Below are 16,674 nucleotides of genomic sequence, written 5' to 3'. Positions count from 1 at the left end.
GAAAGGCTAGAACTACAACCATCCAGACTTCTAACCCCGCTCAACTCTGTGGTGGGCCTTGAAGAAAAGGCTAGAACTACAACCATCCAGACTTCTAACCCCGCTCAACTCTGTGGTGGCCTTGAAGAAAGTCTAGAACTACAACCATCCAGACTTCTACCCGCTCAACTCTGTGGTGGGCCTTGAAGAAAGGCTAGAACTACAACCATCCAACTTCTAACCCCGCTCAACTCTGTGGTGGGCCTTGAAGAAAGTCTAGAACTACAACCATCCAGACTTCTAACCCCGCTCAACTCTGTGGTGGGCCTTGAAGAAAGGCTAGAACTACAACCATCCAGACTTCTAACCCCGCTCAACTCTGTGGTGGGCCTTGAAGAAAGGCTAGAACTACATTCATACCTTATCTACCCAATGACTTCGTATCCACTTTCCTGGTTTGCTTCTCTGGAAACATCTTGTATTTTTGGCTGAGAGCGTCTCTCTGAATGCACAACAGAGAAGGTAGCCATTCATCTCTTCTAGGAAGACTACAGAAAAACCAACTCGCCGCTTCCTTCCTCATTACACCCGCTGGCGTCAAACTCTGTTGTGCCTTGAAGAAAGGCTTAGAAAGCTATGCGCAACCATCCAGACTTTCTTAAGACCGGCTGCCGCGGCGCCTCCAATCGTTCTGTGGTTTAGAGCGTTGGTGCATGAGCCTTGGTTTAGTAACGAATGACATGTAGAACTACAACATTCCAGAGGCTTACCTTCCATGAGCATCTCTTCACCAGCACAATTCATAACGTCTCTAGAGGTGTGGGCCATTTAGAACAGAAGCTATGGTGAGATGGGCGATTTACAAGAGTAACTGTGTTATCATTTAATCTCCAGGTCAGTACTCTGCCTAACTCACTTCCCGTTTTCATCTCAACTTCTTACCAGTGATGTTCGAAGGCTCGGGACAATGAAAAGAAAGGCAGCCTAGTTGAAGGTAGGCTCTTAGAGAGAAATTACAATACCCACAAGCCATCTACCAGACCTCTCCACAACCTAACTCAAATTATGTCAATTAGCCTATCAGAAGCTTCTACAAGCCGACATCATCCTAATATCCCGTGATTGTGTCCCAAGCGCGCCTCTACTAAAAGAGACAACGCAGTCACTTATAATGTCAGAGAACTACTAAACTTACTACCATCCACAGCTTAAATTTGTCATAACTCACCGTGCGCATCTTCAAACTTCAATTGAAATAAACAATTGTTGGTAAAATTACTTGGTCATGCCACCAAAATTATGATGCTCGGTAGAGTCGCTTTGTATGCCAAAAAGAAGTGACTCGTTGTAATTAACTACAAAGAAATCTTGCTGATGTCCGTGATCTGTATACATATCTCAGTTTAACTCGACTCCTAACCCTAACGTCTGATGTACAGAGCGTTTGCCGACTCCTCAACTTGGAATATATTGAGAATGATAGTGACGACAATGAGGCTGTTAGAACTTGTGACTGACAGAATGACAACATCATTACACAGCACCATCTTTGTATTTTAGAGGCACAGCCCCACTTTAACTAGATCGTAGAGTTGTGGTGTATCCCTTGTGGAGCGATAACATAGACTAGATGAGATGAGGGCTCACAACCTTATCCACTGTAGGTCTCCCCTCATACGTCTCTGCCCACTGCGTCTGTCAGACCTTCTGCGGTTGGTAGCAGCGTGTCCCTTTGCGCCAGACAGTGTCTGCCTTTTGGCACACCACACATACATGAAACTCGCTACGAGACTCGGATCCGGAGAAAGCGGTCCCCCTACAGACCTCCTACGTCGGCTCAAACTGTACTGTATGGGCCTCTTTATACACACACATCACCCTCTACGACAAGACACACACACCCAACATGGCTCACGATAAGACTACAACCGGAGTGACCCTAGGACTTGGCGTAACACACCCACCTCCTACGCGGCATACAAACTATCGCATCAGTATTGGTTGGTGTCTCCATTCAGAAGCACCACATGAGTGTTCTTGATATAGTAGTTAATATCTCTCTTCAACTCTATTCGCAGGATTTTTCTCTAACAAAAAACCAAATGGCCTGCACCAGGTCCAAAGCTCCTGTTAGGTGGTCAGGCTTTCTGAAAGAAAGATCCTGTCCAGATAATCAAGAAAAAGACATACAACCCACTAACTCGAGCTGGAGCGTTCTTAACCCCGCTCAGGATCGTCTAAGCTCTGTGTATGGTGGATAATTGACGCATGTTGTGTGATACGCAAAGTTACATCTGTAGAAAACATATTGATGAGCAAAAAAAACACTGTATCTACACACTGACGTCCATCTAATTCAACCTGCTCGTTAGGGACCACTACCATTATACTCCCGCTATATGGAACAGTGGCGCCCCCTCTCCGCGAGAAAGCGAGAATAACGCCATATCTTTACTGTGAGGAATGCTTGAACAATAAGCAATGATCCCTTAGTGCATTACAAAACCTCAAACCGAGCCCTACAGAACTCTTGCTCAGCGTCTCGTTGGTGGGCACTGTTGCCATGAGCCACAGCTGAATGACTGTATCTAGTAACATCATACTCCACAGAAACCCTATTCTATATATCACCAACCGCGCTTTCAACGACTTATAGAATACTTCTCAGAGCGATGCATTATTACTATATAAGAAGGTCCACATAGTTAATAAAACAATACAGTATGGGCGAGTTGAGTATTAGACATCTGCGACGAGGAGGAGGAGGGCAGTTCACTCTGGGCACGCTATTTCATCCAAAATTTTGAAAAGTGCTGACGCCCGGCCGTATGCCCCTGTCATAATATAGTGTTCTTTTATACACTACTAAGCTGATGCTGTTAACAATTATCTTAAACATATTTGTAATGGTTAAGCAACCATAACCCTCGTTACACTCAGGACTCTACTTCAATTCATAACGATTTTTATGTAATAATTATAGATAAACTAGTCTATGTACATTCTTAATAGCTAACTCTAACCAATAGTGCATCTTATGTAAGTACACCATTGTATGTCACTAGCTACACTCTTAAACTATACCATAGCTTGTGTGTTACATACATTGAAGTGCGTTTCTATATGTATTAATCTACTGCGAGTATTCGATTTACATCTACTGCATCTTGCCATGGAACTGCTCTCAAATGCTAACGCTAAACACATACATATACATATATCTTTATGCACTTAAGTTACATTGTATATACCCACGTTGTTTATCAACCTGTGTGTGTTTATAATGTAACCAGTGAGAACGTGTAAAACAGTGGGGAGTATTTGTGGGTGTAACATAATGGTTAGCGTTAGATTCACTCGTTGGTATTACTGCGATGATGTCGAGCACTAGAAGCACATGAACATATATCCAGTTACCACGTCGCATTAACATTCTGCTAACCATGTGTGTATAAATGATAACAAATAAATGAGAACTTGATTGGATTTTGAAATTTAGTATAGCTAGTTGAGTCTTTGAGAGACGAGTGGCTGCTACTGAGGCTTCAAATCCAGAGCTTGGTAAAGCGCACGTAGAAACAGTTCGAGTATAACAGTAGAGGGTCTATTCCTCCCGTAACACGTTAAGTTAATAAGACTTGCTTATATTTATCTTTACGAGTAAACTTCGAGATAGTGAAGATATGCTGGTATTTTCAGTGGCCCAAAATACTTTTATGCGTTTGTTTGGTGATTTAAACTGAACATGACCGTATCACGAGTATGATAAACAGGTTCAGTTAACTGGATTTGCCCGGCAATAATAGGTTAAATCTCTTAGGTGTGGTGAGCTTTCAGCTAGTAGTCACGTTGAGCGAGAGATGTAACAGGAGAACTGTAAACAGTAGAGGTGTAACAGGAGAACGTAAACAGTAGAGGTGTGTGACAGAACTGTTGAACAAGGGGAGAAACGTGTGATACCAAGCTATGCTGGGAAGGAATCCGGTGTTGTATACACGAACGTCAGAGAAAGCCGTGTGTAGAACTCTAGTAGTACCGGGGAGGCAGTTGGCTGGTGTTGTGAAAACTCAGCTAAGATTGCCATATCCTGCCTGATGATATCTGGCTATAACCAGTTAGGAGAGCAAGGCACTTAATCCCCCATGCTAACAGCAGCAGCGCCCAGCTGTTGGCAGCCGATGACACGTGGCACTACTATCTCCAACAAAGTGGAGGCTCTGTATAATGTCAACGACTGAGTATACCAACCAATTAAGAACAGCGCTATCATATTGGGTAATTGCAACCCCCACTAGTATGAGGTGTGCGCTTCGAGAACAACAGAGCCTCAATTATAGCTGGAGGGAGGACTCTACAAGGTGTTGAAACGTGTTCCACAGGGATGCTGGCCAATGTTGACTCCAATGCTTCCCCACAGTGATGTGTGAGATCAAGTTGGGGTAACCAGCTGGATGCTCCTGTATACGTGTAAGTGACAGTGGAGGGTGAACTCCGATACCATTTGATACACACAGGAAACATGCTGAATGTGAAAAACACAGCAGGATTGCAGTTCTTGACACAAAATCGATGCAACGCGCTAGCTTAAAGCACGACCTACTACCTATAACCCCGTTCAAAAGGCACTTCCAATCTTTGGTCTTGCCATTCACCCTCTAGATGGAGCAGAATCAGTTACACAATCCATGTCCAGTTTGTCTCAAAAGGCAGCCTAACAATCCTTCTTTAACCTGGTCTCCTCCCCTTCATTTAGACTTGATTGAAATGACATCAATAAACGATCATTACTTCACCTGCTCAGTCTGTCATGGGAGAAAATGAAAGACGGTGTTCGTTAATGCTTTGTAATATACTCCAGAGTGTTTTTGTATTTTCGGAGTTGTCATGGGTTTAAAGCAGGCTGGAGGTCATAATTCAGTTGGACCTGTGTGTAAACTTTGTGAACTCAATACAAAGTTAGGAGCAGTTCTGGATTGCTCTGGGGGAAGATACCCCGTAATGAAATACGATAGGCTGGCCCGATGTGGCGTGGCATGTTGAAAGACACCTGGAAAGCAGGAATGGAGTTCGGCTAGCGCAAGTAGCAATCTCCTTTGCACCATCTAGACAAACATGCTAATACTAAAACTACACAACAGGTGCTACGTGTTACAGTAGTTACATAACCCGCCTACACCTGCGTCTGTCTAGCGGTGTTCCCAGTATGTCAGTTGCTGGTAGAAGACACAGCCCCTATTCATAGTGGCTGATGTGTCAGGAACGGATCTGTAGAAAACCTGCCAATAGCCGACATAACATTGCACACAATAATAACTATCTAAAGCGAGAGGAGCTATCCGTAACACAGATCCCAATGGTTGTATTTCCTGAAGAAAAACACAGCTCTATAAGCAATACCAGCTCTCGTACATAGACTCTCGACACTGAGAAACTCAGTATTGCTGGTGAGCTGGTCCCATCCGAGCTGTATACCATGCTCGCTGGTACTGACGCAGCACAGCCACCGTAGAAACCGGTAATATCCAAGCAAGCGAAGGATGGAATATCTCAGAATGTGTTGTGATGGAACCGAGCACATAGCGATCCAACTTTGCTATGCTAAGTCTTCAGCTTGATAGAGAAGCAACAAGTGTGCTAGTATTGAGTGATCCTCCACAGATACTTGTGAACATAGTTGTGAGGGGAGAATCGTGTTCTTTAAAGATAAGGTAACAGTAAGAGTGGCTTGATGGACACATCTGATGATGCATACAGGTTTACTATAAGAGAAAAAGACACAACCCATGCTCCACAACCAATTCACAGTGAACCGTGTTCCATAAGACACGAGTTTCCGTACGTGAAAGGTATAATACTCACAAGCTTTTGAGGAAATGAAGTATATAGTCACAGACATCATAGACTTGTTGCGTCAGCCTGAGTGGTGCAGAAACAAACCGCGGTATAAAAACAGCATTAGAGGAGAGTGACAAACTAGTTGAGACCCATTTTCGATTCACAATGGAATCTCCAGGAGTTGACTGGAACAGTGATAAAGAGAGAACGCGTGTATGACTAACTAGTCTGATGCCTAGGGTAGTGAGATGAGAGAGAATTGTGTCATAAGTTACAGCACTAATTTAAAGCAATTTATTGTCTGCACCACCCATTTGACATGTTAAAGCGCAGGTCACAGGGCATGGATGCCAGGAACGGTAAAGAGCAGTGGAGGGAGTGGTCGATAGAGCAAGATTGCAGTTCCGGAGAACCAGGCTACTAGACAGCTAGACAGGTTGTAACAGGGATACCACACAAAACAGGACAATGATACATTTATGTCTCCTGCCTACACAGACAAAAAGCTGCAGTGTGTGTTGTTTGTAGAAGTATACTAGATGTTGAAGAGTGCGAGTGAGGGTGTGCTTTGATAAACAATGGTCCCCTCTCATACGAGATATCACGAAGTGGTATGTTACTAACATAGTGCGAATGGTGAGATGTTTTATTGAGGCAGAAGTTGTATTGCATATCACAACACCGCATACCGAGAGGTGGTAATACACAGGCGCAGTAGAGTGGTGTGTGTGTTGTACAAGATGTTGAAAAAGAGCAGAACATGCGGAATAGTGCAATACAATACATGATATGAGACTGTAACTGATTATGGGATGATGAGCGATGAAATGGAACCTGTCATGACAGTTGAACATTAGTTTGTTAAACTTACGCAGTCAGGTCATTAAACTGAGCTAGTATCGATGTGCGATCATTGAGCAACCAGTTAGAGTTAAACATAGGTGTGGTAATGCGAGTGTGTTTTTTTAATATTAGTGATCCCATTAGCTGGTTGCACATGCTAGGAGCACACTCCAACATATAAACAAATTATACGACAGAGTACAGAATAGCCTATAAGACAAAGAAACATTGTCTACATTAAGATACCAACAAATATTAAATTGATATAAATCAGAGATAGAATGGTGTAGGATTCAGCTAACGTAGAGCCCCTGAACGAGATGGCCGCCCGATGAACTAAGGGAAGCTCCGCACCAAAGTAGTTTCCAATTCCTAATCATACCCCCACTTCAAGGTGAGTATAAACCATAGTAAGCATCTTTGAGTGCTAAAAACGGGAAGCAGTAAAATGCGGCTGACAAATAAACAGGCGACCACTACAGGTGACATTTTTACCCGGACGTGCGAGCATATTGAGAGACAGACGCAGTTAAAGACACTCCAGAGAAGCTAAGGCATAGCGTGTCAGAAAAAGCTAGTCGTACAACAAAGGAGGACCCTTAAATCTAGTTGAACATGGAACTGCCATGGTCTAGGTCATGGCAATAAAACGGAAAAAAATACGATGTGTGCTCTCAAAAGGAAAGAAAGAACAAAGCCGTCGTACAAGCCATATGCAAGTAAGAGGACACACCACTTCACCGTGAATTGGGAGGCTGAACATTGTAGCCAACAAGAGCTCCGCAGGAGCTTGTGTGAGAACGGTAAACATGGGGACAGGTGTGTTATTTCTCCATTCTTTCTTAGCAAAAACTCGCATAAACAACAGTTAAGAGAGGGGTACGGCCTTTTGTCCACCTGTCGAAACGCTGCCAGCTCTGCCAAAACATTGAGTTCACAGAAGAGGCGTGAGGAAACAACGAGCCTCTAATGAACCTAATGTCAGAGAACGGGTAGAGTCATGACCAGTACATTTTAACTACATGGATAGAGACAAACGACTACAAAACAGCTAAGAGAGCGAGTACAAAGAATCCTGTTTCTTGCCTCTCAGACAGTGACAATGTGGGACGCTGCTAAAGAGACACTAAAGGTCATCTAATTGGGTGACAATCAGATGCTTCGATACCTATAAGAAAAAACAAAGTTGAAGGCAGCGAGACAGGCGTTGTAGAATCTGGAGGTGAGAACGAGTGGAAGAAGCCCGAACTGTGGGATATAAAAGTTACATTTAAACAATTCCTCACAGAACAGAGGTCAACCGTACGCGTGAGTCATAGCTATAACAGTACGAGAGCACGAGTAGACCAAAACTGCAAGTTTGGTCATGAATAGCGTCGGTGGCGATTTAAAAAAAAAATAATAATATGTAATAATAACAAGAATAAAGAACTGTATATAAAACGTGTAGAGGGTGTAAACAGTACTATATATATTTGGTTTTCTTTACTAAACAGAAATTACCATGAGTAAAACAATAGGCCTTGGTAGATTACATGCTTTATCAACTTAAAAAAAGAGCAGTCAGAAGCGCGCATACGACAGATTAATTACATGGGCGTATCCATAACATGCAAGGAGAGGACCTAGCTCAAGCAATGGAGGTGGTAATCCAAGTATGAACCCAAAAATATCAATTTAACTTTTCATTATTTTTACCTGCAAAACTATACTACCTTGACGCAGAAAAACACAAGAGGCCAGAACTCCACTCCTTCCTAGAGGGAATCTCGCTGATCCAAAACTATCAGAGACCGACCTAGAAAATCTCAAACTCCCCCTATCACTCCTGAGGAGGGCTCCAGGAAGGCATCACCTCACATGACCGAACGGTTCACTAACAAAGCGCGCAGTCCCAGAGGAATGAGTATTTGCAACAACCAGAGGAGTCTAACCAAGGAGCTTTTGTAACATGTAGCACGCAGACACTTATAAGCACCAGTGATTATGTATCTACTTGCCATGCTGTAGGTGAGACAATTGTTTGACGAAGAACTGAAGATCTCAGTGCGGCAGAAATCTAAAGGACACACTGCTAGACTCACCAAGTGTGTAGGAGTCACAAGTGATGCCTCAAAAAAACAAGTGACACCCTATCCTGCCCTCCTTCCGGCATAAGCTTGTGGGATTTCGACTACAAAATATATTACCAAATTGGCTCGCCGAAGAAGACCTAAAGCACGTCTATTATCACTAGTCCCAATAAGTAATACATGAAGTTGAAACCAACAATGGGGATTTGGAGTTTTAAGACAACGAGAGAACTACTCGGTTTTCATGAAATACAAGACATTGCCGTGTCTTTTTATATATTAGATTTGTTCAAAACAAGGTAATAGAGCGAGCAAGAATGACTACCCATGTCCTAGAAGACTGGTAGACCTATCGATGCGGGAGGGTGTGTCTGAAAGAACGAGCGGTTCGACAGGATGGAGTGGCGCCTTCTGTTCTCAGTCTTTAGAAAAGTTCCAATTATGGGCCCAAACTTTATTAAATGGATCAAATCACTATACTCTCATCCAAATGCCATGGTGACTTACTAACGGGAGTAACCTGAACGTGTACATGACAGATTCAGCATTTGGGTTGACGTGCTAAAACAGATGAGACAGGAAGGGTGCTCGCTGTTTGCCCTACAACCTCCGTCTACTTTGTGAGTGTAACAGGAGAACTGTAAACAGAAGAGGTGTAACAGGAGAACTGTAAACAGTAGAGGTGTAACAGGAGAACTGTAAACAGTAGAGGTGTAACAGTAGAACTGTAAACAGTAGAGGTGTAACAGGAGAACTGTAAACAGAAGAGGTGTAACAGTAGAACTGTAAACAGTAGAGATGTAACAGTAGAACTGTAAACAGTAGAGGTGTAACAGGAGAACTGTAAACAGTAGAGGTGTAACAGGAGAACTGTAAACAGAAGAGGTCTAAACCTTAGAGGTTTACACAGAAGAGGTGTAAACAGAAGAGGTGTAAACAGTTTGGAGAGTAAGTCCATGGTCTTACGTTTGACTAACAAAAAGTCCCTGAATTCTTGGTGGTCTGTAAACACAGGTGGTGAGGGGAGGGGAGGTCCGAACAGTGGCACACTTTCCTCAGAGAAAATCTTCAACCTAGAACACACAAAACCCTGTTATTGTTTTTCACACATACACACTCACAGGAACACACAGAGGCCATGAGTCAATACAATACCATAGAATACATGAACACTGCATAAAATACATAACTGAAACAAAAATGAAACTGAACCCCTGCATACCTGTAACTGTCATTCTGACTGTTGTATCTAACTAATGCAAAAATATCTGGCAGTAAAATTAAGGAAGTAACATGAACTCCCATACACTCAATACATGATTCCCAGTGGCGACCCGTCATCAAGGGCAGGTGTTGATATACAGTACCAGTCATAGGTTTGGACACAAATACTCATTCTTTAGTTTTTTACTATTTTATGCATTGTAGAATAATAGTGAAGACATCAAAACTATGAAATAACACATATGGAATCATGTAATAACCTAAAAAGTGTTAAACAATCTAAATATAATTTATATTTGAGATTCTTCAAAGTAGCCACCCTTTGCCTTGATGAAAATGTTGCACACTCTTAGGATTCTCTCAACCAGCTTCATGCATTTCATTTAACAGGTGTGCCTTGCTAAAAGTTAATTTGTGGAATTTCTTTCCTTCTTGATACGTTTGAGCCAATCAGTTATGTTGTGACAAGGTAGGGGTGGTATAAAGAAGATAGCCCTATTTGGTAGAAGACCAAGTCCATATTATGGCAAGAACAGCTCAAATAAGCAAAGAGAAACAACAGTCCATCATCACTTTAAGACATGAAGGTCAGTCAATTCGGAAAGTTTCAAGAACTTTGAACGTTTCTTCAAGTGCAGTCCCAAAAACCATCAAGCGCTATGATGAAACTAGCTCTCATGAGAACCGCCACAGGAAAGGAAGACCCAGAGTTACCTCTGCTGAAGAGGATAAGTTCATTAGAGTTACCAATAAATGCTTCACATAGTTCAAGTAACAGACACATCTCAACTGTTCAGAGGAGACTGTGTGAATCAGGCCTTCATGGTCGAGTTACTGCAAAGAAACCACCACTAAAGGACACCAATAAGAAAAAGAGACTTGCTTGGGCCAAGAAACACGAGCAGTGGACATTACACCGGTGGAAATCTGTCCTTTGGTCTGATCAGTCCAAATTTGAGATTTTTTGGTTCCAACCGCCGTGTCTTTGTGAGACGCAGAGTAGGTGAACGGATGATCTCCGCATGTGTGGTTTTCCATGAAGCATGGAGGAGGAGGTGTGATGGTATGGGGGTGCTTTTCTGGTGACACTGTCTGTGATTTATTTAGAATGTAAGGCACACTTAACTAGCATGGCTACCACAGCATTCTGCAGCGATATGGCATCCCATCTGGTTTGCACTTAGTGGGGCTATCATTCGTTTTTCAACAGGACAATGACCCAACACACCTCCAGGCTGTGTAAGGGCTATTTGACCAAGACTGTAACGATTGTCTATTTTGTCCTCCTCATCGGACGAGGAGAGGCGAGAAGGATCGGACCAATATGCAGAATGGTTCGTGCTCATGATGATTTATTAAAACCGAAACTGAACACTGAAATACAAAACAATAAACGAAGTGCAGAAAACCGAAACAGTACCGTGTGGTGAAAACACTAACACGGTAGACAAACACCCACCAAACACACGTGAAACCCAGGCTGCCTAAGTATGATTCTCAATCAGGGACAACGATTGACAGCTGCCTCTGATTGAGAATCATACCAGGCCGAACACAAAATCCCAACATAGAAAATCACACATAGACAACCCACCCAACTCACGCCCTGACCATACTAAATAAATACAAAACAAGGGAAAACAGGTCAGGAACGTGACAAAGACGGAGAGTGATGGAGTGCTGCATCAGATGACCTGGCCTCCACAATCACCCGACCTCAACCCAACAGCCAACAAGTGCTCAGCATATGTGGGAAGTCCTTCAAGACTTCCGTAGCTTTGATTGGACTGATCATGTCAACATTACTTTCAAAGTCTTAGCAAGCAAGCTAGACAAGCAGTCATCATCATGAATCAAGTCGACAATCTACTGGCAAATCCTTTTCAATCCTTGTCATATGAAGATAAATTATAGATAAAACGTATCGGCCATTGGACATAAACATCACACAACAAGTTGGAAATCGCAAATTCAACAATGAATGGTTTGGAAGGATTCAGTGGGTAACTGCAAGCGCTGTAAAGCAATCACTAGCCTGCTATTCGGTGGAGAGGGTGTGTGGTCCAAGTCTGGGTTTAAGGGTTTCTTTTCCATGCTTAAAATGATAAACATTCACATTCACAGAAAAGGTTGAAGCTTCGACCTGAAGATCACTGACATCATTACTCAACCTTGTTTTTTTCACAGTTCCCAGTTGTCTTGAAAGCACCATAAATCTAGAGAATGCCAGACTTTGATGACAAAGTTTGATGACAAAATTTAGACACAAGGACCGCCCTGTCACCTTCCTGTTCAAGTGGGCACAGCACAAGGTGAGTTAAAAAATGTAGTGTATGCTGCTGCATAAATTATGTAATATGCCAGGGAGATATGTATACTGTAGCTAAGAAAGTAATACAAGTGTATGTTGTGTAGTAAGCTGTTAGTAGCGCATGTGCTTCACCCTTATAATTTGGTCCCTTTCCCCCTCATAACGTAGCCTACTGTTCTGACTTGGTGGTGCCTATAGCCTGTTTTAGAGAAATGTCATCATATAATATTGTAAGAGCTTTCATTGTCTGCTTATATGCTCCCTATATTTATCCTACAGTTCTGACTTGGTGTACAGGGAGAATACTGCAAGAACGACCCATGTTCTGAATTCCGTCGCTGTACATTTCAAAAGTGCTGAACAAATAGATATATTGGCTACGTCCCTCTTAACTCGCTCATTAATGTCTTAATCGAAATTACAGATTGCCTCTTATCCGCTCATCGTTCCCTTATGCCATAGTTTGTACATCTCAATTGTCAGTAGACAGTAGAAACCACAGTTTGTTTAAGCAAGTCAGCCATATTAGCTATGTTTTTAAAAAGCCAGTAAACGAGACTGAAATAATTGTTTTGCTGCCAGACAAGGCTCGGCTGATAGCCAGGTGTAGCGGTGGTAAGGATTCACTCCATGATGCTGAAAAGAAGCTCTGCTGTGTTGTGTCGTTTTGCTGGCTTGCATCTAAAAAAAAATTTGGGAGTTTGATTCACCAAGATTTACATGCTAAAACACCACTGAGGATTCATCATTTAACAGGTTGCGCCTGCAAAAAAGTAGAACTTTTCATGCATGCAGATGGTAAAAGAAATCGCTATGTTGTTTACTTCGCCTTGCATAGCCTATTGACACTGCACGGTGTACAGGCGATAATGTCCATCGTATTGTGAACATCAGGAATGACCATTTCCTGGTTGTGCTTGTTTGGCCATAAAGGAAGGATAGCGTGTGAAATGGGATCGGATCATGGAGGGTTTAAATGAAGGAGATGCGTTCTCCCTCCTGGAACACTATGGTGACAATGTCATTTCCCATGTGTCTTTTCCTCTCTACCTGAAGAGAGACAGACAGAGAGATAGATAGAGAGAAAAGAAAATGAGAAACGTCACACAATAAACCAGTTAATAAGTGCTGAATGACATCTATTGAGTCAGACCACACACACCACACACACACACACACACACAACACACACACACAACACACAACACACACACACACACACCACACACACAACACACACAACACACACCACACACACACACACACACACACACACACACACACACAGCATTGTCTGACACGAACACGAAGATGCTTTTAGGTCGTACGGTACAAATGTTTTAGTGTAGAATGTCAATACTTTGTTTTCTTATTTTTCAAGAGAGGTATCTTGTTTGACCTGTTTAGGTTTGTGTGTAGGCCTGTGTTTTTGTTTGCGTGCATGTGTGTGTAGTGTTTTTTTCCCTCTAGAGTAAGTGAATGGAGATTGGAAAGGCCAAGGACTAGAGAGTACTTCTCTATTCTCTGCATCTCAACAACTCTGACCTTGAACAGATAAAAGCAACTAAAAGGATATGACTGAACATAATTCTGTATGCTAGATAGTAAGAGTAACTGGAGATTATCAATCTGATACAGAGAGAGAGAGAGAGAGAAAGAGAGTGTCACGGCCGTCGTAAGAAGTGGACCAAGGTGCAGCGTGGTAAGTGTACATATTCCTTTTATTAGGATGAACGCCGCCAAAAAACAATAAACAATACAAAAACAACTTAAGGGCTATAGTGCCACAAACAAAGTTAACTTCCCACAAAGAAAGGAGGGAAAGGGCGACCTAAGTATGGTTCCCAATCAGAGACAACGATAGACAGCTGTCCCTGATTGAGAACCATACCGGCCAAAACATAGAAAACAAAATCATAAGAAACAAAACATAGAAGCCCACCCCAAATCACACCCCTGACCAAACCAAAATAGAGACATAAGGCTATCTAAGGTCAGGGTGTGAACAGAGAGAGGAGAGAGAGAGAGAGAGAGAGGGAGAGAGAGAGAGAGGGAGACAAAGAAGGAGGGAGGGTGAGATAAGCAGAGGGGAATAGAGAGAATAAAAAGAGAGAAAGAAGGGGGGTTGAAAGAGGGGGGTGAAAGGGTTACCTGGGGGAGAGAGTGCCAGATGTCGGAGGACTGAGCAGTAGAGGAGAGAGAGAAAAGAATGCACAACTGACCCAGAGGGAGGATGGTTATATATATAACTCTGTAGCTGTGGAGGACTGACCCAGAGGGAGGATGGTTATATAATATAACTCTGTAGCTGTGGAGGACTGACCCGCAGAGGGAGGTGGTTATATATATAATCTGTAGCTGTGGCAGGACTGACCCAGAGGGAAGATGGTTAATATATATAGCTCTGTAGCTGGGAGGACTGACCCAGAGGGAGGATGGTTATAATATAATAACTATGTAGCTGTGGAGGACTGACCCAGAGGGAGGGTGGTTATATATATAACTCGTAGCTGTGGAGGACTGACCCAGAGGGAGGATTGGTTATATATATAACTCTGTAGCTGTGGAGGACTGACCCAGAGGGAGGATGGTTATATATATAAACTCTGTAGCTGTGGAGGACTGACCCAGAGGGAAGATGGTTTATATATAGAGCTCTGTAACTGTGGAGGACTGACCAGAGGGAGGATGGTTATATATATAAATATGTAGCTGTGGAGGAATGACCCAGAGGGAGGGTGGTTATAATATATAACTCTGTAGCTGTGAGGACTGACCCAGAGGGGGGATGGTTATATATATAACTCTGTGCTGTGGAGGACTGACCCGAGGAGGATGGTTATATATATAGCTCTGTAGCTGTGGAGGACTAACCCAGAGGGAGATGGTTATATATAATAACTCTGTAGCTGTGGAAGGACTGACCCAGAGGGAGGATGGTATTACTAATACTCTGTAGCTGTGGAGGACTGACCCAGAGGGAGGATGGTTATATATATAACTCTGTAGCTGTGGAGGACTGATCAGAGGGAGGATGGTTATAATATATAACTCTGTAGCTGTGGAGGACTGACCCAGAGGAGGTTGGTTATATATATAACTCTGTAAGCTGTGGAGGACTGACCCAGAGGGAGGATGGTTATATATATAACTCTGTAGCTGTGGAGGACTGACCCAGAGGGAGGATGGTTATAATATAACTCTGTAGCTGTGGAGGACTGATCCAGAGGGAGGATGGTTATAATATAACTCTGTAGCTGTGGAGGACTGATCCAGAGGGAGGTTGGTTATATATATAACTCTGTAGCTGTGGAGGACAGACCCAGAGGGAGGATGGTTATTATATAACTCTGTAGCTGTGGAGGACTGATCCAGAGGGAGGATGGTTATATATATAGCTCTGTAGCTGTGGAGGACTGACCCAGAGGAGGATGGTTATATATATAACTCTGTAGCTGTGGAGGACTGACCCAGAGGGAGGATGGTTATATATATAACTCTGTAGCTGTGGAGGACTGACCCAGAGGGAGGATGGTTATATATATAAGACTCTGTAGCTGTGGAGGACTGACCCAGAGGGAGGATGGTTATATATATAGCTCTGTAGCTGTGGAGGACTGACCCAGAGGGAGGATGGTATATATATAACTCTGTAGCTGTGGAGGACTAACCCAGAGGGAGGATGGTTATATATATAACTCTGTAGCTGTGGAGGACTGACCCAGAGGAGGATGGTTATATAATATAACTCTGTAGCTGTGGAGGACTGACCCAGAGGAGGATGGTTATATATATAGCTCTGTAGCTGTGGAGGACTAACCCAGAGGGAGGATGGTTATATATATAACTCTGTAGCTGTGGAGGACTGACCCAGAGGGAGGATGGTTATATATATATAACTCTGTAGCTGTGGAGGAGTGACCCAGAGGGAGGATGGTTATATATATAACTCTGTAGCTGTGGAGGACTGATCCAGAGGGAGGAATGGTTTATATATAATAACTCTGTAGCTGTGGAGGACTGACCCAGAGGGAGGTTGGTTATATATATAACTCTGTAGCTGTGGAGGACTGACCCAGAGGGAGGATGGTTATATATATACGTCTATAGCTGTGGAGGACTGACCCAGAGGGAGGATGGTTATCATATATAACTCGTAGCTGTGGAGGACTGAGATCCAGGAAGGGAGGAGGTTATATATATACTCTGTAGCTGTGGAGGACTGATCCAGAGGGAGGTTGGTTATATATATATAACTCTGTAGCTGTGGAGACAGACCAGAGGGAGGATGGTTATATATAAACTCTGTAGCTGTGGAGGACTGATCCAGAGGGAGGTGGTTATAGATATGATAGCTTGTAGCTGTGGAGGGACTGACCCAGAGGGAGGATGGTTATATTATAACTCTGT

At 43.0% G+C, this 16,674-nt stretch overlaps 1 protein-coding gene across 1 annotated transcript in view; it reads right to left on the bottom strand.

Moving 5' to 3' along the window:
* Positions 1–16,674, bottom strand: part of LOC112070021 (GTPase-activating Rap/Ran-GAP domain-like protein 3) — a 28,392-nt gene that overhangs the window by 3,286 nt on the left and 8,432 nt on the right. The window contains exons 9-11 of the mRNA XM_070438808.1: positions 13,208–13,314; positions 9,952–9,997; positions 9,696–9,802 (exon numbers count right to left, since the gene is read on the bottom strand). Coding sequence (XP_070294909.1) covers positions 13,237–13,314 — 78 coding nt within the window. The 3' untranslated portion in view covers positions 9,696–9,802; positions 9,952–9,997; positions 13,208–13,236. The remainder of the gene's footprint in view (positions 1–9,695; positions 9,803–9,951; positions 9,998–13,207; positions 13,315–16,674) is intronic.

Source organism: Salvelinus sp. IW2-2015, unplaced genomic scaffold, assembly GCF_002910315.2.
Source record: "Salvelinus sp. IW2-2015 unplaced genomic scaffold, ASM291031v2 Un_scaffold1200, whole genome shotgun sequence".
Classification (NCBI taxonomy): Eukaryota; Metazoa; Chordata; class Actinopteri; order Salmoniformes; family Salmonidae; genus Salvelinus; species Salvelinus sp. IW2-2015.
The sequence above is the reverse complement of the archived record's forward strand: the minus strand, read 5'-3'. Positions and strand labels throughout refer to the sequence as shown.